The 22,766-nt window shown below is 42.6% G+C and overlaps 1 protein-coding gene across 1 annotated transcript; it reads left to right on the forward strand.

The window, feature by feature from the left end:
* IGFBP3 (insulin like growth factor binding protein 3) lies at positions 1 to 14,699 on the forward strand. The gene is made up of 4 exons (XM_075745253.1): positions 1 to 1,066; positions 4,890 to 5,119; positions 7,758 to 7,877; positions 14,145 to 14,699. Exons 1-4 carry the CDS (start codon positions 676 to 678, stop codon positions 14,268 to 14,270), a joined length of 867 nt encoding a protein of 288 aa, XP_075601368.1. The 5' UTR covers positions 1 to 675; the 3' UTR covers positions 14,271 to 14,699.
* The last annotated feature ends 8,067 nt before the right edge of the window (positions 14,700 to 22,766 follow it).

Here is a 22,766-nt window from a genome sequence, read left to right on the forward strand (position 1 = left end):
AGATGGGCGCAGAGTGGCGGGGAAGGGAGGCGCACGGCAGGCGGCAAAGAGAATAAAAAGAAGGGAACCTTGCTTTCTTAATTTATTTTTTTCCCCTCTTTTTTTTTTTTTCTTCCCTCACCTCCGCTCTTTCTCCTTCTTTCTTTTCTGAAGCGTTTTTGGACCGTCTGGGTTTGGCTTTTTAAATATTTTTAATTTTTTTATTATTATTATTATTTTTAGAAGGCGTTTTATTTTATAATTTTTTCCAGCGTGTTGTGTGTGGCAAAAAAAAAAAAAAAGTTAGTGTCGAGCCAAGTGATTCAGGCGCTCTGCAGGAAGGAGGGGGGGGAAAGAAGGAAAAAGTTGCCTTTGTTGCTAGCGAGCTCTTACTACCTTTATGTGATTAAGGGCAGGCGGCTGAAGAGAGGGTCGGCGTGCGTGTGCCGGCAGCGCAGCTCTCCTGCCTCCCCGCCCTGGTAGGGGTAGGAGCAGCTGGCGGCTCCTCTCCCCGCAGCCCCTCGGAGGCGGCGCGGGCTGTGCGCGTTGCTCCGCTCCGCTCCCCTCCGCCCGCGGCGGCCGCGCTCCCGAGGGCGAGCGGCGGCGTGTCCCTGCCCGCGCGGGGCTCTGCCCGTCCCGCTCCCCGGCCGGGGGTGCGCGGGGGCGCCTCCCGGCGGCCCCCCTCCGCCGGTTGCCATGGTGCCGCGGCCCGGCGTGCTGTGGGCAGTGGCGGCGGCGGCGCTGGCGTTGCTGGTCCGGCGGGCGGCGGCGGCCGCGGCGCTGGCGGGGCCGGTGGTCCGCTGCGAGCCTTGCGACGCCCGGGCGCTGCAGCAGTGCAAGCCCCTGCAGCCCGACTGCGCCGAGCGGGTGCGGGAGCCGGGCTGCGGCTGCTGCCTCACCTGTGCCCTGCGCCAGGGGCAGCCCTGCGGCATCTACACCGAGCGCTGCGGCGCCGGCCTCAGCTGCCAGCCGCGGCGGGAGGAGGCGCGGCCGCTGCAGGCGCTGCTGGAGGGCCGCGGGCTCTGCACCAACGCCACGGCGGGCGGCAAGCTGCGGACCTTCCTCCTGCCGGGACCGCACGCTGCAGGTAAGGGGGCTGCGCCTCGGGGCGGGGGCGAAGAAGCGTAAAGAGATCGCGTGCATGCACCCCTTCTTTTCCTGTTCGCTGCTTCTTTGCCTCTGTTTGTTTGTTCGTTTTAAATAAAGTTAAAAGGTAAGTTGCTCGCAGCAGGAGAGGGGGAGGCGCGGGCAGGCATGCTGCAGACCTGGTCCTCCGGAAAGGCCTTTCGCTCGCTGCCCGGCGCTGCCGGCCGGCTGCCGGTCCGCGGGGGGCTCCTCGGGCAGCCACGTAGCCCAGGCCGAGATCGTTTTGAAGGCGGGGTGCCTCTGCCGCAGGAAAGGAAGATTTGCCTCTTCTACCTTGTTTATGTATATATTAGTTTTCTTCAACGCTGATGCTAAGGAGTAGCTCCTCGCAAAAGAGCCAGAGTTGCTCCTTTTTTTTTAAAAAAAAAAAAAAGGGGGGGGGTGTGGGGTGTGGAGGAATTGCATGTTGCTGCTGCGGGTGCGTGCGGCTGCCAGGCTGCAGAGCCTGGATGGAGAGAGGGTGAAATCCTCGCGATTTGTCCCCAGTGTTCCTGGAAAGAGAGTGCGAGAAAACTGGAGAGTGTGGGCTAACTCCTGCGCTATAGCGTGGCTGAGCACAGAGAGAGAAAGAGAAAAAAAAAAAAGTTAAATATTCCCCTGGGCCGGGAAGGTGGTTATTCGGAACAAAGCATTTGCACAGCGGTATTTAAGAGGACGTTGTTTTTTTGCCTGCACTGCAAATAAATCTTTGGTCGAACGAAGCTTTCCTCTTACATCCTCTTACATGTCTTGTAAATGAGACATTCACAGAGCAGGTTTTGTTTTGTTTGAAGAGGAAGGGACGATTGGAAAAAGTTCTGTTAGCATGCACATTTGGAAACTTAAGACAGGGAAATTTGGGATTCAGATCAAGAAAGCACAGTCCCTCTGTGCAAAGATTTAATTAAACTGTTTGCTAACTAACAGCAAGTATGTTAACACTTGTTTAATAGAAAACTGTGTCAAAAGGCTATCCACTGTTTGCATTTTTAAAAAGCCAGGAGTTTTTCTGCTAGGTTGCAGGGACTCTTTGGCTGGCCTTTCCTTAGCTGAGGAAGTGGCACCAGTGCTCCAGTTAACTGGCTGCTACGAGAGTACGAGATGCCTTATTATACTTATTTACGTGCTGCTCCCAAGCTGCGGCAATTTGAATCAGAGTTCAGAGGTACTCACTGAAGTTTTAAATCTCACTGGAACATGGAGCAGCTTCCTTTATCACATGAACTTGGCTCTGAATATTCATCCTTCACATGAATTGGAAACAAGGGGCGTCTCCTCTGTACTTGAGAGTTTGTGCTGTTTAATGGAGGGGTAGTGCTTTTAACAGTGACTGTTAGAGAAGGAAAAAGGGGAAGACAGAGCTGCACTTTGCTGAAAATCTTTCAATTTTTAGCCTAAATAGTCAAAATAATGAGTTCCTGTTTCTGCATTCTTGGCTGAGAGAGAACTCTGATTTTGAAATCAGTAGGACCTTTAATTCCTTAAAAAGTGCAAAGTGGGACCCTTACAGTTCACATTCAAGGAGTGAAGGTTGCAGACCTGGGGTGCAAGAAGGAAGAAGTATGCTGAACCTGTGTGACACATAGTGCCCGTTTCCTCACAGGAACCATTCTGCTTTCAGCTCGAAATCCAACACTCCCTGGTGCACACCTTCCATGAGCAGGATCACATCATCTCCCTTACACACAGCTAGGTCCTGCATCACGTGCTACACTTTTAGTGATTTCTAGTTTACAGAAATTGCTAGAAATCTGTACGGGCTGGTGTATATTACAGTATCTTCTTAACAACAACTCTAATAGGCCACTGACTTTACAGTTCACTTTTTCGGGGCACTAAAGTGCTAAGTAGCAGTGTGCATGTACAGTCCTTCTAATCTGTTTTTTTAAAAGAGAGCAAGTAACTCTCATAGCAATTTTGTTTCTGTTACAAGGGTGTAAAGCTAACATGGCACCAAGTTTTTGAGTTAATCAAATACACCTTACGTTTTAAAATGTGTCATTACATCCATTCCGAATTGAAATGTGATGGTCTATCTAAACTGAAATGACCAGCCTGGTAGTTGTTTAATTCACATTAAGAGTATTTTCTACTTATATTTTGGTAGAGGAGGCAAACTAATGAACTGGACTGATTGCAGAAAACCTAGTAGACATAGTATTTATATTTAGGAGATTCAGGTTTATAACATTTTATTGTGTTCTTTCTTGCAAACTTCATTGAGAATGTGGAAAAAAATACCACTGTTTAAAAACAGGACATTAAACCACCAAAAATGTGTTCAAATACCGCTGAGAGTCTGAGTTAAACCCACAAAAGCCAGGAAATTTAGATTTAAGACTTAAGCTTCCTTAATCCATTTGCACTGGGAGTTGGATTTTCCTGGCCAATTACGTCCATTGCCAGCAGTGGCTACACTAAAACCACTGGTACCGAGATGTAAACTCGGATCCCTCCTCCTCTTCCTCATGTTCCTCCCCTGTTCCTGTGTATTGGCAGTGGCACTGTACTGCCTGTGTGAGTCAATGGGCTACGTGAACGTGGGCTTTCAGGTTTAGCACTGACTTTCTTGGCTTTTGTGGTTTTTCAGTGAGCCATCAAGTAATATTTTAATATAGATTTCCAGGATGTTCCTTGCACATCAGTTATCTTTGTGCACTCCTAATATGATTTCCTTCACACACGCACATACACGCACACAAAAAATGTGGCCAGCAGCCAATGCAGCAACTAGTGGGACTTGGCTACTTAGCTGATAGAAATATCTAAACTTGAAACATTCCCTGGAGGAAATGGAGCCAGTTACAGTTACACTGCAGGAGTCTCCTAAGCAGGAGAAATGCAGTGTAGACAAATACCTCAGAAGGTACAGGAACACTGGGCTTATGCAGTATTTTGGAAAAATATGCTTCTCCTGTATTTTTGTGGATGGTAGTTTAAAGAGAAAATATTTTTGAAGCTCGTAATGAAAGCAGATGTTTGTCCTTTGACACCGTTACAGAATGAATGGCATTTTTTTGTCCATTACCTTTAAAATGTATTTTGTCCACTTAGAAACGTTTCTGATTTTAATAGCAGAAAAGTGAAAACATGCTATTTTTTTTTCTTTCCTGTTCCGTATGTTGAATAAAATCAAGAAAACTAAAGTGTTAAAAATAGCTAACTAGAACTGTGAAACTCAACGTGGTAGAATTTATTGTATTAACGCCTCTTTAAAAGGGAAAAAAAAAATATTACCTTCCCGGGGAAGACAAGAGAGTCACGCTACAGCCCATGTTACCCAAGCCAGCCGCGTTTAACTGAAGTCGATTAAATCAGCCGTGGGTCAGCAGTGGCGGAGGGGAAGGCTCCGCGCCCCCGGCGCCGGTGGGGCTGCTGCGGGCTCCCGCTCCCGCGGCGGCCGCTCCGCCGGCGGCGCAGACCCGCCCCCTCCTGCCGGCGGGCGGAACTGCAGCGGACACCGAGGGGCGAGAAACCGGGGCGGTGGTGGCTTGCAGCGAAGTGGAGGTAGCTAGTTTTCAGGTGTTGGGCTGCCAGCGCGGGCGGTGAAGTGGGGTACCTTGCGAGGCTACCGGGAGCAAGGGGATGCTTCAGTTACAAAAGTCATCTCTTGCCAACAAAGGTGCTGATGCATGCGGAATGCTAAATTGTTCATCTTTTTTTGTGCGTTGCTATTTTGTAAAGGCAAATTAAGCACGTAGACTGATCTAGTGGCTTGTTGCCCTTCCAGACGCAGCTGCCAGTTGATTAACGTTGTTTCTTCACTGCATTCGTTCTTCTCAAAGGAAATTCCAGTGATTCAGAAGAAGATGACCGGAGCACCAGCAGCGTAGAAAATCAGGCCATCCCAAACTCTCACAGGGTGCCAGATTCCAAATCACATCCACCGCACACCAAAATAGATATCATCAGGAAAGTGCAAGCCAAAAATACGCAGCGCTATAAAGTGGAATATGATTCGCAGAGTACAGATACACTGAATTTCTCTTCTGAATCCAAACAAGAGACTGAATACGTAAGTACTTTTGTAAATGGAAAGACATTTCGCAGCATGTGACTGTGCACATGTGTGTGTATGTATACGCGTGCTGTGCGTAAGACAAGATAAATACCTAAACTAAATAACTAAATGGTGGTAATTGTTGTAGCCATTTAGGGCATTCTGGCTGTTTAACCGGTAAAACTATTGGATCTGCAAATGCAGACAATCAGCAAACTGTGCAGATCAGGTTCAGAAAACCTGGAGGCCTAACGCAATGATGTTTACGTTGATACTAGTATGATTTTCATTAAGTACTTTCTTAGAGATTGAAAGTTCTTGTTCCGTCTGTCATTATCACACATTTGTGTGACTGGACTTGGGACAGGTTTAATAGTGTCATCATTAAATTTGGTTGCAAACAGCACTATTGGGTTGCCATAATGGAAAAAAGATGTTTCACATTCAGTGTAGTGGCAATGTGTTCACACTCCAAAGCGCAAATCAAGGGAGATAAACTTAGGCTGGGTTGAAGGACTAGTATCTGGACTGATTAGTCATTGTTTGTATGATGTGCTGAACACTGCCTCCACTTGCAGTCATTGTTTGGTGCCACTGCCTAAATGCAAAGGCTCACAGGCATACAAGCTGCCATTGCCTCCTACTGACTGTTGCCCAGTGGATTTGCAGGGCAGCCGGAGGGTGGTGATTCTGAGGGGAGAGTAATTCCTGTTCCTGGACATCCTCGATAACCCCAGTGGTTATCCTTATGCCTGTGCCAGATGGCCTAAAAAAATATGTCTGGTGTTTCAAACACCAAATACTTTGGTGTTTCATCTAAACAGTCGTTGTGAAACCAGATGTGGCTTCCCATCTGCAAAAGAAGGTTTTGAAACCTGTATGAGGTGGAAAGTTGTATCTGAAGAGAGTGTGGTCTCCAAGTTAACACAGCAAGGGTGGTGAAGTGTTTAGTTTGTCACTGATGTCCAGCTGTCTAGTAAAAACATTACAGTATCTCCTTTCCAAGGTGTCCTCCTCCCAAAAACATGAAGTAAACTTCCTACAGTAAAAAAAAAAAGAGCTTTGGTAGCTCTGAGAAAATAGGGTCTGGTCTTAACTAGGATGAACATTTCACTTACATGGTAGTTGGGCCCCATGAGCAAAGACATACCAACTTAGGCTGCTGGTGTCTGTAAGAAGCAGAAATAAGTCCATTGGGGACAGGTGCCTTTGTCAGCAAATGCCCTTCTAGCTGTGTCTGCATGTTAGCTTTTGGTATTGATCTTGCTGACTTTGGAAGCCTGCTTCAAAATAATAATTAGATAAAAGCTGTTGATCTTTTTGTAGGCCTACCTTGGGACCACATCTTGAACGTGTGTGATTTGCAGTCAGCATGTCTGAGCAGTTTAATTTTTTTAAGGAATGCCAATAAGAGCAGCAATTTAAAGCACATGTTTAGAGCTTTACATATGAAAGCAGCAAGGAAGGTCTTTGCTAACAAAAAAAATCAGTTTTAAACTCCAGTAGAACTATGGAGTCCGTATGCTTTCAGACACTCACATGAAAGGCACTTTACATAAGCAAACTATTAATATTACCACTTGAAAATATAAATGTCATTACTCCAGTAATTAAAAATTGCACCAAATGAGACTTTGTGTTGATACAGCAAGTTAAACATTTTAAACCCATGCAACCATGCAAAGAAATTTTTTCAGGTCTCTGCAGAATAAGTGGGCTGTTGGACCAAGTCAGTAATGTGCCCAGACAGGAGTATAGCTAAGCATAGAGTTTGTAGGCTGCGACTCTTGAATCCCGATCCCACTGCTGACACTGCCTTCTTGGCTTCTGGCAAAACGTGAACTCCTCCGCTCCTGGTTTTCTGACTGCAAAGTGGGGCTCGTAACACTTTACTCCCTACCCTGAAGGGCTGCAGTGAGAAATAATTAGTTGGCATTTGAGATATGCTCTTAAAAGTGCTTCTGGAAGTTCTTTTTGGTTTGTTGTCCTAGAGCTAATCCTCACTACATTGTTGTCAGCCTTTTAAAGATGGAGAAAGTGCGGGAAAAAGTTACATGCTTGTCTAATGAGAATGTTGTGTGCACCCATTCCTTTGCATGGTTGCATCCGTTTGGTCCAGTTGAAATTGGGAGTTGTTGCCAAAGTTGCAGTATTTTTCTATATACATGTACATTATGCCAAACTACTTGTTTTCAAATAATCCATTTCAATTAAGGTTTCAAATCCAGCAGAATCATGAAAATCAAATGGCATTAGGGAAAATCTACCAAGTGGTGTTTTTCCAGTTGCCTACCTTCTTCTTTTCCCACTTGGTGCAAGACCAGCTTTTCCAAACCTTGGTTATGTTATATGTGATTGATTTACATACTGGTTAAGCCTTCCCGTAGGTATATGTGGCTGAGATTTCAACTGGAAATGCCAGTCTGTGCCTCAGCATAGCTTAGGACCTTCAGTATTTAGAAATTGGTTTATTCTGAATAACGCAGAAAGTCAGAATTTTATCTGTGAATCGTCTGCCTTTTGACATACCCAGCCATCCCTTTTTTTAATAGATTTGTTTGGGTTTATGCTTCTTGCCCTTTAACTCTTGTGTCGAAGACAGCATTTGGGAATGAAGTTTCATCTGTGTTTTCTAAAACATGCTTGTTAACAGGGTCCCTGTCGTAGAGAAATGGAAGACACTTTAAACCACCTAAAGATCCTGAATGTCTTGAGTCCCAGGGGTTTTCATATTCCAAATTGTGACAAGAAGGGATTCTACAAGAAAAAGCAAGTAAGTACAGTCTTGATCATTTCAATGAATGCACTTCACCTTTTTTGCATCTTTGCTGAAGGATCTTGCCAGCAAGGAGCACTATGTATCATTTTACAGAGGAACTAGTTCATTTCCAGTTTTAGGACCTGATCTGATAGTGCTGAACCTTGTCAAGTGGGGACAGTGTTTTTATTTTCTGTTGGTCATGACAACAGATTCATTTGAGAAACTTCATTCCTAATCACACATGGGTTGGCTGGTGTCCTAGATACTAATGTCCTTTGGTTTAAAAAAAGCAGTGCCTCTGTAATAACCCACAGAGCTAAATGTTGCAGTCACCATATGACTGCAATAGATCAATGCTTTGAATTGTAAATAGCTGCTTCAGAGTTCCTAGAAGAACTGCACTGGATCATATTACAAAAAGCAACTTGAGAAAGGTATATATCTGTCCTTTATGGGCTACACAGATCACTTCCAAAATCCAGGTCATGTTATCATGAAAGTGATACATCTAGTAGTTACTCTGCAGCAAGGATGGCTTCTCAGCCCTCTTTGGTTTTGGGGTTGTGACCTCTCTTGACAAATGCAGACCTAAACTGCAGGTATTTATGCTTTAGTTGTGTCAGATTGAACTACGGCAGCATTCCCATTCAATGCTGCCCTTGAAGCTTATTCAGGAACTTGGGGAAGTGCAAGATGTGCCAGGTTCTTTGCTTAGTGTCCACATCCCATCTAATTCCAGTACTGAGTTAGTGATCTTCCTCCAAATGTGTTTCTTGGTATAATTCAAAAATTTCCTGAATTCAGAAGTTTCTTTAAGATTTTTGTCAAGGCATACCTGCTGTAAGGACAGGTTTTGTTTGTGGACCATCTTGTCTCTCCCGTTTGGGTTTACACGAGGCAGACTTTCTCTGGTAACCAAAGGAGTGGCTGACTCTGTGTTACTAGCTAATGCAGTTCATTGGTTGGAAGTGAGAGGCCAACCTCCAACCAGGCAACCTTATTTTAGGAATGGTATCTCTCCATTTTTTGGCTTCAAGCTTTCTTAGAAACAGTCTTTCCCTTCCGGGTATTCCCTGGAGCTCTGTGTTAAGCTGGCAGTGTCAGGTGGGGCATTTGCAATAGGGGTGAGGTTTCCAACCGTCCCTTCTGCCATCAGCCCAACATTGACTGCGCTGTTTGACCTTCGATGCGTGCTGCTGAGCTTGTCTACGGTCTGCAGCTTTTCCCAAGCAGGTGGTGGCAATTCCCAAGCAGGGACAGTGTTTCTTTTTGTCATCTGGAGTTTCGAGAAGCCCGTGTCATTCACGTCCCGCTGTGCGTAAACTAGCAGAGAGCAATGCTCACATCTCGGTCTGCGTTTGTTCAGAAAATACGTTGGACTGTTATGTGGAGCAAGGTTAGGATTGTGTTTTGTGCCTGTGCCATAAAAGCATTTGTTTAGCTGCTCTAGAACAGCACATCATTTAAATGTGTTCAAGGCACACAAGCGTACCGTAGCCCTATTCCTTTTCTAGGTATTACAGAAGACCGCAGATTGGTATTTACTTTGTTCAGTAGATCTTCCTTTCATCTGTCTTCAGACTCTGAGGTTTTTGCTTCATCAGCAAAAAGGTAGTGGTTTGCACGCAGTCTCTGGCATGTGTATGCAGTAGATCAAATCCACAGTAAGCACGTATTAAAGTGCCTTACTTTAAAGGATGACTGTACTTTAAAGAGCAGTCATAGTTCTGCTACTGAGGGAGGAAAAACAGGAAATACAAAGGAAAAAAAAAGGAAAGACAGATAATACCCTTACCTAGTCTTTGTTCCTAGAAGTTAGTTTATGAGAATAAGGTGTTGGTATGGAGCAAAGGCATGCTTCTGCCGTCCGTGTAGTGTTTGTGCTGCCTGAACACTTTCAAACTGCTTTAGGAAAGGTTCCTGTGCTCTGTGCAATAGCCTGTCAGGACAGCAAACATAGAGGATGAAGTGGCACTGTCATACCTGGCCAGCCTTGTCAAGCGCCATGCCAATTTACACAGGTCCCAGTAGTTTCAGTGGTAGTTTGAGACAGCTCAGGATCTTGCAGGAGATGCCTGCAAATGGAGTCCATGTGAGTAAATACTCTATATGAAATGCAGTTGGAGTGCTTCTCCTGTAAATGAACCTTAATCAACCCTGGGAACAGGCCTTCACAGGTGGGGCTTACAGGGGCAGGCTGCTTCTCATACAAACAAAATACAAACCAAAAATAGTGCATTTGACTTGCCCTTGTAGAATTAACTCCTAGAAAAAAGCATCAGTTTGAGAAGTGAGTGAGTCTTGTCCAGACTGAATCCACTGTCTGCAAGGCAATGCAACAATTGCATTTGTTTGATTTTCTTTTTGGAGCATCAACATGTAGGCCTAATATTTTAGGCACTGTGAGCAGGTGTCTAATCTCATTAACAGAATGCTAGGCTATTTTATTAATTTCCTTCATTGCTATTATGAGCAGCGTTCAATCTGTAATTCAATTATATTCTGTTGTGACAACAAAATTCAGAATAATAGGTTAGGAAATAGATAGTAAATCTGTCCAAAAATGAGTGCAAGCTAGGTATTTTTAATTCTGGAAACAGCTGCCAAAAGCACTGCCTTAGGATGATAATGTAGATAGGTGTGTGATGGTAGGAATCTTATAATTATGACCACTCTGGAAACCATTAAAACTCATTCAGGAGGCACTTCACATGTTAGTATATTCTACCTCCCTCGTCACCTGCTCTTCCAGTCAAGCTGAAAGCAGTTATTTTTCAAGACATTTCTGCACATCTAGAAATTGACTTTTGAGGAACAACCATAGGGAGTAATTTGCATGTGTGAAACAATTTTAAGAACATAAATTTATCTGTCAGGGTATAACATGAAAAATATTTCACAGCTTGTGTTTATATATAAACTTTGTTTAAATCAGGCCTATTAAAATTTAGAACTCTTTGTCTTAATAAATCACACATGTAAGGTTGTACTATTCAACTGTGGTATATAGGTATATTTACATGGAATAGGTTGATACAGGCACATTTCTGCCTCAAGCATGGAAAAAAAGGTTTTGATGAAATTAGAATTATTATATGGGGCAATTCTAGTAATTGCCCCATATTTGTATACCGGAGCCAGATACTCACCTAAATGTTAGCTGGCATTGTTCCACTGAAAACAGAGCTGGGCTTGGTGGGAGCCAAAACGGCCTGAGGTGTATGTCAGTGCTGTCTGCAGTCTGTTCCAGGAGACCACAGTTGTAGCTCCACAGAGACCTCTGGGCTGACCAGGAATTCAATAGGATACCATATGTTTTGCTGTGCCCCACAAATGCCTCTGCGGCACTTCTTTGTGGAAGGGAGAGGGGCAGGTGGCATGGAAGCTGGCAGCTGGTGTTTCTATCAAAAGTAATTATTGGCTCCACCGCTTGGGCAGTTTTCCAGCTTTTTGGACTTCTGAAGTCATACAGAAGAGCTGCGCAGAGCCTTGAAATGGAGTACAAAATTCAGAACAGTGGATATTTATATATATTTTTTCCATATGAACCGTCCACCACTTCTGCAGGGAATGCAAGCTAGCTGCTTCAAGATAAAAACATCACTTTTGAATCAAAAGCGCTTTACTACTGATGCCATGGCTGAGCAGGTAGCACAAAATCTCAGATTGGAAAAGGTAAATTGTTTGCTCACAGAGCGTTATTTCAGCTGTGGAATGATCTAAGCATTTTGTTTTCCAAATGGGTTGTCTACAAGAAATAATAAAAAAAAATATTAGTAGTAGGGAAGGTGTTCCTGCAGACTAACTTCATGTTGTAGTTAATTCCGAAAATTGATTATGCAACTGTAAAAAGCAATCAAAACCTCCAACAGCATGAGATAACTTTAATTGATCATTTGTTTTGAGAGTGATGCAAGCCTATGAATCAGCGAGAGTTGTGTAACACACTTCATATAGTACTTCTAAAAGGGGAGGCTGTGTTACTATTATTAGCAGAAGTGTAGTTTCATTACTGGAGCACCAGGCTGGCAGCCAGAAGCCCTGTGCTCTAATTTGGGCTCCATCTGTGCCTGCTCTTGGGAAAAACAGCTCAAGAACTGCTGCCTCAGTTTCCTTTTCTGTAAAATTTAAATTGTGCAAAGGCTGTTGTTTATGAATGTATGAGTTTTGAACATGAAGAATTTAAGTCGCTAAATGTTAATACCACTTAAGCTAAAGTCCAGTCCAGTTGCCACCAAAATTGAAGGGAAATTTCCCATTGACGTCAGTGGACTTTGAGCAGCCATTCACAGAAATCCTGGAGAGTACGCACAAGCCCTAGTCAGGCTATTGAGACAATATACAGTTGTAAAACTTATGTTTAAAGATTTAGTGCAGAAAACCAGCTGAACAGGTAACTAGAACTCAAATGCAGCTAACCACATAGTTTAGCAAATTATTAATGTAGCTGTTCTCTCAGTAGGTTTGAACTTCTTCACCCTCTCCTAAAATAAGCTGATATGTACTTTAAACTCGATCTTGTCATCCTGCTGCCATCCATTTGCATAGGGCTAATGCAGGAGGACTGCAAATTCAGACAAGAGAAGGCATTGTATTATTTCTGCATTGGGCTTCTTACTCAAAAATATATCACAAAGGTAGATTAATTTGCAGTTATAGTGATTAACATTACCTCATTTACTCTAAAATAAAATAAACAAGATGGAAACTTGTTCCGAAATTTGTGTCTAATGTGTGATCTGCTCCCATATCTCTTTAACAAGTTCCAAGTGAGGAGGACTGTTTACCCTACTCCATGCTGCCACAAATTACTTAGCTCAGAGGCTAATCTGCTGGTTCAGGCTGTCCCAGGAGTGACCCATATTCACAGTTCTGTCCCAGATACCACCTTTTTGCCTGAGGTCCTAAACTAGATGTGGAAAGGATCAGGCACTTTGGGCAGCCCAGCACTTGCTTGATGTTTCCTTGTGTACCTACACATGGAGAAGACACTTTGCTTTGTGAGCCACTGCCATATCCACATGGGAGATGGGGACGCGCCTGTTAGACTCTGGAGAACAAGCAGTTGAGCGGTAACGGCAAACTTTACCTGACTTGTACCAGCCCGAACCTCTGAAATACTTGAATTGCTATGAGTGTGATCTCAAAGGCAGCATTTGCTCTGCTTGCATTACAGCCCTGACAGTGCTGAGGGCCACAAGTGGCTTCAGTCTAGCCTATCTTCCTTCATGTTGGCGATGCAACAGATGAAACCTCAGTCTTTGAAAAGCTAGGTATATTTGTGTCACTGCCTCCTTTGTAAGTCTGTCCTGACTGAACAGCCACCTCTGTTAGCATTTGCAGCAAATCCTGTATCACCAAATCTCAAAACTTGAGCTGACATGGAGGCTATGCCTTGGCAATAAGGTTGACCATGGCAAACCTAGTGAGATAATCTGTGTCCTGGAGACACGTGTCTTTTGAGTTCAGGGTACCAGAGGTTCACAGTATGTAACTGTGTCCAGGGTTGCATACTGAATGCAACCTGCAGCAAGTCATCTCCTTTAGTCCATTTTTTAACATTCTTGGTGCCTTGGGGAAAGCATTACTTAGTACTTACTGGACTTTATAATACATTTTTACTGCATATTTCTAAAGAAGTTCAGTGTCATTGCTGTTCTAGTGGTAGTTTCAGGTTGGTCAGCATTGCTGGCAAATTCCACCAGGCAAATTCTAAAGCTGACATAGGTTACAGACTGGTATATAAGCAACCTTATTTATAGGAAAATATACATGTAAAGTTCTAGTACACCTAACAGTTGTTGACGTGATAACTCCATTACAGAAGGATTATGTATCTCTTAATAAATGTTAACTACAGTGTTGAAATTCCTCCATCAAGCAGATGCAAGCCAAGGGTGTTTATTGCTGCAATGGCTGTCTTTGCCAGACCTGTGCTTTAGCGTAGAACAAATCTGTTAACTTTCTTTTCCAAAGATGGGTCCCAGTCATCAGCCTGTACTGGTGCAAGTAGTTCTGCTATTCAAAGGGGGCAATAAGGCTGTTTTCTGGTACTTCTTAGAGCAGTTTTATTATAATTAGACCCAAAGGGGTTGACGGGCAGAGGCGGCAAGCTTTTATTGTAATACTTTGTAGTGGTAATAAATACACTGTTTGATTCTGTCAGATATGGCCAGGATATGGAAGTGCAGCGATCAAATGAGCAGGAATCCCTGCTATATAACACTAAGAGCTGAAAAAGCAAAAATAATGCTAACTGGGTCTTTTATTCTGTTTCAGTGTCGCCCATCCAAAGGCCGAAAGAGAGGTTACTGCTGGTGCGTGGATAAATATGGACAGCCGCTTCCCGGGTACGATGGGAAGGGAAAAGGAGATGTCCACTGCTATAACCTGGAAAGCAAATGAGGGCTGGGTGCCAGCTCTTCTGGCATCTGTGCGTGGCCACTGGACCTCACAGAGACCTTGGAGGGGCTGGGCAAACACTGTGGACTGCGTTGTGCGTGGAGTAACAAGCTCTGTCTCTGTGGCCGATGGGGAGTTGCAGCCTCTGCGGACGCTGCTGCAGCTGCACCCCTCCACCGACACGCGTGGGGCTTCCTATAGGACTTGTAGGGAGCTCTGAATTCCCACGTAAACCTGCACTATTGATACCCAGAGAGAGAAAAACAAAAGGCACTTCAGAATGGATTCAGGGAGTCTCCACTGACTTTTTAAAGAACGGCCTGTGACCAATTTGATCCCGAAAGATACTGGTTTTTTATTTTAAAGAATTTATAGATTGTAAGCTTGTAAAAATATTAAAGCAAAAAAAAAAAAAAAAGCAAAACAAAAAAACCATGAGGATTTAAAGGTTAAGCTTTTTTACAGGTCTGACGGGAAACTTATCTTCACGGGTAAAAAGTTTTATAAAAATCTCAAAGAACTTTTTAAAGAAACATATTTCTAAAATAAAGACATGGCTATTTTTTCTGTAAAATATATTATGAATATTCTGTTAGTCTGTATTTAATATAATTGTTTTTTAATAAACTTTATTTAAATGTAACGTGAATACCAAATACTACACCATACTTCTAGTGTATACTTCTGTATGCAAGGAGAAAGTAAGGGTATGGAATGATTTACAAATATGTATAGATCCATATGCATACACACTGACCTATTCTAGATAATAGAAATGAATTTGTGGAGCGAAGGAAGTGTTTTCAGAAGATACTAAGTTTTGTTATTTGAAGTAACTACAAATACCAAGATAATAATTTTTAATTTTCTTTTTAATTATTTTATGTTATTGGTATTTGTAATGTACCCATCACTGAATTATGCCACTGGAAAGGATAACAGTTGCACTGAAGCTCTCGGTAAAGCATTCTTCTGTCTGTCCTTTGCTTCAGTTTGTGCAACAGAGCTTACATTTCCTCCGTTTCCTGCTCACACTAATATAGAATATTCATGAACAAAAAATTGCCATTACAGTACCACCCTTTGAATTTGCTTATTTATTTTGAAAAGCTGTATCTATTCTGTGTTGTCTTGGTACACTCTACCAAAGCACGTACTCTGTATGAGGAACTCCTGTTTAAAACAATGCTGACAAGATGGGGGGATCGTGGACCCGCGTGTTAAGACCCGCGCGTTTCATTTACGCTGCACACAATTGTTGCTTGCTTTGACTTTGGTAGAAATTATTTGCCTGCATCTAAGCATGGAACAGGAACCATTGGGTTTAAATATTTAAACCAACTGTCTGCCATGATGTTACATGCCCTTTTAATCGGAAGAGAAGTGATTTGGTTTTGTTCTGGTATATGATGGTTTTGCATAAGGAAGACTGGCAATTTTTTTTTTTTTTGAGGCTGATTGTTTACTGAACTTCATGACAAATTCTGTATGACAATGAAATCTGGATAAGGAAAGGCGGCCTGTGAAATGTAACATCTCTCTGGAAAGTAATGCCATATTTTGTATATGTATTTATTTATATATTTTATATAAATATTTTATATATTTATATAAATATATAATATATTCTTATATGTGTCACTATAAATGTTTGATGTCACTGTAGAAAAATGAACCCGTCAACACTGTAATTTCCTGTTGGGTTGGGAGCTCTATATAGAGACTGAGGGCAGTGGGTTTCCAGCCAATGGGGCCAGAGGTTGTGCTGATGGAGGTGAGACCGTGGAGCCGAGGAGCCCATTCCTCTCCCGTCCCACGAATTACAACCACCTTTGTTCCTGCCAGGAATGGCAAATGTCTTGAAACTCTGACATGGAAAAGTTTGGATATGCGGTTTGCCAGGATCGAGACAGACAATCACCGTAAATTAGATGTTTAAAGCCTTACCATTAAATGTATTAACTGAACAGCCCTGTGTGCATTCTGCACATTTTTCTAATTTCTATCTAATGAAATGAGTTCACATCATCATTAAAACTGAAATTTTTTAACATTAGAGTAAGAAAAAAAGTGTACATGAAGTGATGCTTACTCCAGGCTAATACAGATTTCCTGACAGATGGTTACAGAAAGCTTTGTGAGGTGAAGATTTATTGCAATATTTTTATTGCTAATGCAAATGTAATGCCTGCAAAGATTTGTTGGCAAAAAAAAAAAAAAATGCTGGGCTTTTTTTTTTTTTTTTTTAAGTTGTAAACCAGTTCCTTTCAAATAATTTCAGAGGGAAGAAAGTTATATATACACCAATATGTGCACACTTAATCACAGATAGGAAAATAAGGGTTGGATTACTGAAAGTGACTTAGTATTTCCTCTTTTTTTTTTTTTTCAATCCCTATCTTGTGAGCTGTCTGAAAAAGAAAAGCAGCTTCTCACCAAAAAAAAGGTGGATAACTGCCTTGCAAGCCACGTTTTGCCAGTATGCAAGAAATGTTTTAACAGCCTGTGGCAGTATTTCTGATTTTGTCAAGTTTTTAAGCTTTTTATGTTTTGCCCTACCATTAAAAACAAATAAGTATAGAAGAAGCTGGCTAGTAAAGATCCTTAAGTAATATTAAATTCTCTAATCTATGCAGAGCCTTAACTTTATTTTAAAAAAAAAAATTACATCTCAAGGAACTCAAACTGATTCAAGCAAGCAATCTGTCACATGAATTATTTAAGAAATTGCATTCAGCTCCTTTAGTGGTACTAATGCTCTTTGATATGTAACACAGAAAACACAGCCATAAGGAGAAAAAAAATAGAGTTGCATGGTTGTGCAAGTCAGTTTGGTTATTTTGCTTCCAACAGATGTCTTTAAAACAAAGACTGTGTCTAAAAATAGCAAAAAAAAAATTTCTCACCTGTAATTTAAAGCTTCCCCTTGTTCAGAAGTTGCCTTTTAGATAATTTTACAAGCACAGTTGCTTGCACTAGTATTGGATACTTCCCGTTGTCTATCTGATGTTCCTGGCAGCTGCCGTTCTTGGTATGAAATGCAAAATAACATTATTACACCCCTCCCCCCCCCAAAAAAAAATTATCACTCTTTAAAATTAAGTGAATCAGTGGTGGCTTTTTCCTTTTTGTTTTTTTAGCATTCCTATTTCTATGAAGACAAGGATTCAATTCAATAGACAAGTTACTTGTCATTCAAAGATTTTTCTCATGGCTATGGTAGCCAGGCTGCAATTCAAACAAAAATATTTGTGGGCTACATTGAAGCAGCAGAATGTGACCAGCACGAAGCAAATGTACGGGTCAGTATCAGTTCAGGGGAAGATCTCCCTCCATGCACAGGTTAGAAATGTTTCCTGCTAAGAGCTGCAATGGGTGGAGGACTTTGTTTTTGGTGGCAGAAATGGAACCAATACATTAGAAAAATACCTCCTGTTTTGCTGCCTTCACTGCCTTCAGCTCAGGTGGTTTATTTTTTTAAGTGAATATTTGTCAGCTTTTTTCTTATTTTTAACAAGCTCGTTCAAGAATCTCAGGTGATCTGGGTGAACATTATAAAGTCTCAGAAAAATCCTTGTAACTGCTAACAGTATTTACACATGAAATATTTGCGTGGGAAGGCACTACAAAAGCTTAATGTATGTACTGCAAAAGTCGGTAATTTCTTTTTGAGCATATTTCATCTTTAGATGCTACATGGGTACCATATGTAGCCCAGATTGATGTGGTAAGTATTTATTTTAACCAGTGTAATAAATAGTTGCATAAATCCCTATAATTGACCAGAATGCAAGTAAAAGCTGCCTGCAGGCAGCTCTATTATCTTTCGAATTATTTGAGAAAGTTCCCTTTTTTAATAGACCTACTATTCTATAGTCTTTTGAGCTCAGAATATCCTCTTCCACCTTTTTGGCATGCACACCTTTCAGGGCATAATGTTAGCTATTTGTGCACAGGGGAAGGAGGCTTCAATGAATACCAAAACCACAGAATTAATTAGGTTTTAGTACAGTCTAAACTTTTTATGACTAAATTCCATAGAAACCTTAACACAGCATAATTCTTTATTGAACTGAACCCTAAATTTAAGTAATGGTTTTACAAACCTCTTGGGAAATCATTTTTTGGTGTCTCTAGTCACTCTCTAAAACTGTGTAAGCAAGGATGGCTCCACAGAGATTTTACGTATTAGCAATAGGAATTATATTTAAAATATGAAAAGTGCTGAGCAATTTTCCTGGATGCCAAAGCATATTATAATTTAAATTAAATGTTTATATGGGTAGCTGTTTTATACGTGGCCCTGCTGAGCTTTTAGGAACTCTTCACATCTATTAATTTCTATCAGAAGAATATGCTTGCTTCCTACATTAGAAACAACCCCTTTTTCTTCCCCTACTCCTTCTTTATTTCTGATAGATCCAAAAATAAGATCCTGTTGTGGTCTAACCCCAGCTGGCAACTAAGCAGCACGCAGCCCCCAGGTGGGATGAGGGGAGAGAATCAGAAGGGTAAAAGTGAGAAAACTCGTGGGTTGAGATAAAGACAGTTTAACAGGTAAAGCAAAAACTGCGCACACAAGCAAAGCAAGACAAGGAATTCATTCACCACTTCCCATGGGCAGGCAGGTGTTCAGCCATCCCCAGGAAAGCAGGGCTCCATCATGCGTAACAGCTGCTTGGGAAGACAAACACCATCACTCTGAACGTGTACTCTCCTTCCTTTTTACCCCAGCTTTATATGCTGAGCATGACGTCATATGGTATGGAATATCCCTTTGGTCAGTTGGGGTCAGCTGTCCTGGCTGTGTCCCCTCCGAACTCCTTGTGCACCCCCAGCCATCCCACTGGTGGGGTGGTGTGAGAAGCAGCAAAGGCCTTGGCTCTGTGTAAGCACTGCTCAGCAGCAACAAAAACATCCCTGGGTTATCAACACTGTTTTCAGCACAAATCCAAAACATGGCCCCATATTAGCTGCTATGAAGAAAGTTAACTCTATCCCAGCCAAAACCAGCACAGATCCAAAAAAGAGTGTCAGAGTATTCTGAGGACAATCTTTTTGTGGTCACTATCAGTAATGCCTTCGTCTGCAAAATTTTGTTTAATGCTATTAGAAGAGAAGTGTTTTGGAATGTCCAGTGGACCTGGGTATCTTCTTCCAACTGGAAAATATTTAACCTTCATTTGATTTTGGAGTCTCCATCCTTGGAGATATTCAAAAGATGTCTGGACATGGTCCTGGGCAACCGGCTCTAGGTGGCCCTGGTTGAGCAAGGGGGTGGGACCAGGTGACCTCCACAAATCCCTTCCAACCTCAACCATCCTGTAATCCAATGAACTTGTCAGGATGTGGTATCTTGGTGTCCAGAGTTCCACCACAGGAGATTGTCTGTATTATACAACGCACTGATTGAGGAAATGCTACATTTTTTTTCTGCTAAAAAGAAAATTTCCTGGTCAAATGGCAAGTAGGGCAAATTTGACTGTCACCAGAAGTTTCAGGTTTAAAACTGCATTTTATGTATTATTTCATCCATTTGAGATTTTGCAGCTGTAGAAGCATATACACGAGCCTTAGAGAAAATCTCGTTGTAAAAACCTTTGGGTTTGCCCTGTACATGTATTAAAAATGCGAATGACTTCAAGACTGAAAGTTGCAGCTGAAAAAAACTGGAGACCAGGTATTAGCAGAAGCAAAGGGTAATGCTGCAAATCTCAGTTTATCCTTGCAGAATGTATGCCCTGCTGCAGTATGTATCCTGGCTTTCCACTTCCGTTGACCTATCCAAATTCCTTAAGAGCCTTTCTCTGTCACGGCTAATTTCACCCCACTGCTCTCTCCATGAATGGGGATGTAAAGAAAAGGCAGCAAAGTTATTGCTGCAGAAAGCAGCTGTGATTTCCTCCAGAAAAATCTGTGAAGCTGATGAAAATGTCATTGAGGAGGACTGCTTCCCACAGCCACGTGTGGTAAGAGATTCCAAAAGTGGGGTAGTGAATGGACTTGCTTACAAGAGCCAGGCTGAGTGTACATTTCCCCTCACTCCCTGCAACTGGAGAGCAGAGGCTATTTTTGCCTGCTTATGCCACACAGAATATTCAAGGTGAAGACTTGTTTCCTATGTCTGCTACATATCACATAACTTGCACCCAGTAAAAAAGACCTAACTGACTGAGCTTGAAAAGGTGATTATTTCTTTATCACAGGGCTGCCACACCTTCAGCCCTCAGATCCTGCCATGCATTTCCACAGCTGCTATTACCCCGCTCCCAGAGACATGTTGCTGCTCTTGTTTTTCTGTTCCCTTGCTGGGGCTAAATGGTGAGGGCTTAGCTAGCAAAGCAGCAATAAACAGAAGCCACAGACAAAGAGAAAATATCAAAGATGATGATGATAGAGCCAGCATTTGCTCTAGGCCTCCAGAGACATCCCACACTAAGATGCTTTTCCAAGGAACGTCAGCATCTACACATCAGCCTGTTGAACTATAAAGTGCCATCAGTGAGAGAGAAAAAAATCACACGTCACCACTGGCATAATTATGCAATTAAAAATCTCAGTGTAGGCACAAACGGGCTGTTCTTTCTTAGTGTAACAGCAGTTGGAGGAGACTGAGAGCAGGAGGAAGACTGCCTGTGCCGTGTTCTGCATGGCATGACTGCAGCAGGGAGGCTCTGCTGGAATAGCTGTGCCCTCTGGCCAGGCACTTCCCTGCTGGGAAATGTGGTTCATAAGGAAGCAGCAAGGAGCCAAGCATGTATGCAGCCCTGCCTTCCCCTGAGTGCCCTTGTCTCTGCTGGGCTGCCCATACTGCCACTCAGAGGTGATAATCCAACACGGAGTCTGAAAAGGTGAGCAGAAACTTTCACAAAATGAAACAGCCAAGATCTGAAATGGGCTAAGTTTAGATTTGTTCATTTGATCTTTAACATTCACGAGCACCCTTGCTCCCACGTGTCTCCTGCAGGAGGTTGCCCCTCTCCCTGGGCTCTTGCAGTAGCTTACTTGCAGATGAACTTTGTACCCTGGGGGAGGAGGTAGGTCAAGGGAGAAGGAAATGAGGGAAAATAAAATAAAGCCCTGGTTTGTTGACAGAGCTATCATCAGAACTGTTTTCATTACTCAGAGTGCAAGTGCTGGTACGTATGGGCTCCTGCTCCACTGCTGTTGGTTTTGGTACTTTCTGGTAATACAGAAATAACTGGCTGTGCTCCCAGGAGATGATACTCTCCTCCTTTGCCCCTTCGTATCTTTACCTAAACGTGACAAGGTAATATAGGATGACATGTCAATAAGAGAAGCCCTCCACTTGCCCCAACTCTGCTACAGTTATTCACTATATACCATCTATCCAAGTCTTAAAGAAGGCAAACGTGCTAAACACAATTAGGTGTTTGTTGAGATGTTCATACTGCACTTTCCTGTGCAGTCTGAATCCCTGCCTGATTCTCAATGTAATGTACAACAAGTGCATAAAATAATTGGTCCATAAATACGAAACGTGTCAGCAAATTGAAAGCCTGGGACCTTGTTGTCAGTGCAGCCTGAGGCGGCTGTTTAGGCTAGTGGTTTACCAGTGAAGTGATAGCCGAGGAAAAGTAGATCCACTTCAAAGGTGTTGTCTAAAGACAGAGATAGGACTTGTCCATTTGATGTGCAGCATGGGCTGAAAGTTGAGCTTGAAATAAGTCACTTAGATCTTTTTTTTACAGATTATTATTATTGTTATTATTATTATGTGGGTGGGGATTAGTCATTGGTGGTGTTCTGCAATAGCAAGGCAGTGATGTGGGTAGAAAAATAACATTTCTAATTCCACAGAGTCAGTGCTGCTACAGTAAAGCACAAGCATCTTTGGTTCTGACTTTGCAGAAAAAAACTACTCTGGTTTAGTATTATTTTGTTTGGGCTCCCACGTAGTGTCTGATGCTATGGGAGCTGAGCGCTTTCCAGGAGTGCAGTAAATCCTATGACAAGCCTCTGCCATGTGCTATTCTTCTCCGTTTGACTTTTATTCCCCTTGAGGAAAGCAAGCTATATGTGACGCATTTTCTGTTTGCTTTTTTATTTTGTGATGTGTTTAGGAGTCTTATTAGCAAGTCCAAGGTCAAAGGAATATATTGTTTTTGGAAAGAACAAGGCTAAATCTTGACGTGCTTAATATGATCATCTTTTGGGCTGGGTCTGCTGAAAGCTGTTCCCTGCGTAAGTTTTGCCTTTGCAGAGCATGTGTCCTTATGGTAGAGAAATGACAAAGATGCTGATGAGCTTTCAGTATTAGTGCTGGCTGCCCTCCACTCCCATTTTCTTTCTCTCCTCCTTTCTCTCCTCTTGCCTATTGCCAGCACTAGCTGACACAAATGTGTCTCTGCTGTACCCCAAAGTGATGAGCAGAACTGACTCAGTATGAGCAAAGCCCAATACCAGGTGACTGTAGGTTATCTTGGACAGCTTGGACAGTGAAAAAGAGGATAGAAACTAAAGTGCAGAGGGCAGTGA

The sequence above is a fragment of the Balearica regulorum genome, chromosome 2 (assembly GCF_011004875.1).
Source record: "Balearica regulorum gibbericeps isolate bBalReg1 chromosome 2, bBalReg1.pri, whole genome shotgun sequence".
In the NCBI taxonomy this organism is placed as follows: domain Eukaryota; kingdom Metazoa; phylum Chordata; class Aves; order Gruiformes; family Gruidae; genus Balearica; species Balearica regulorum.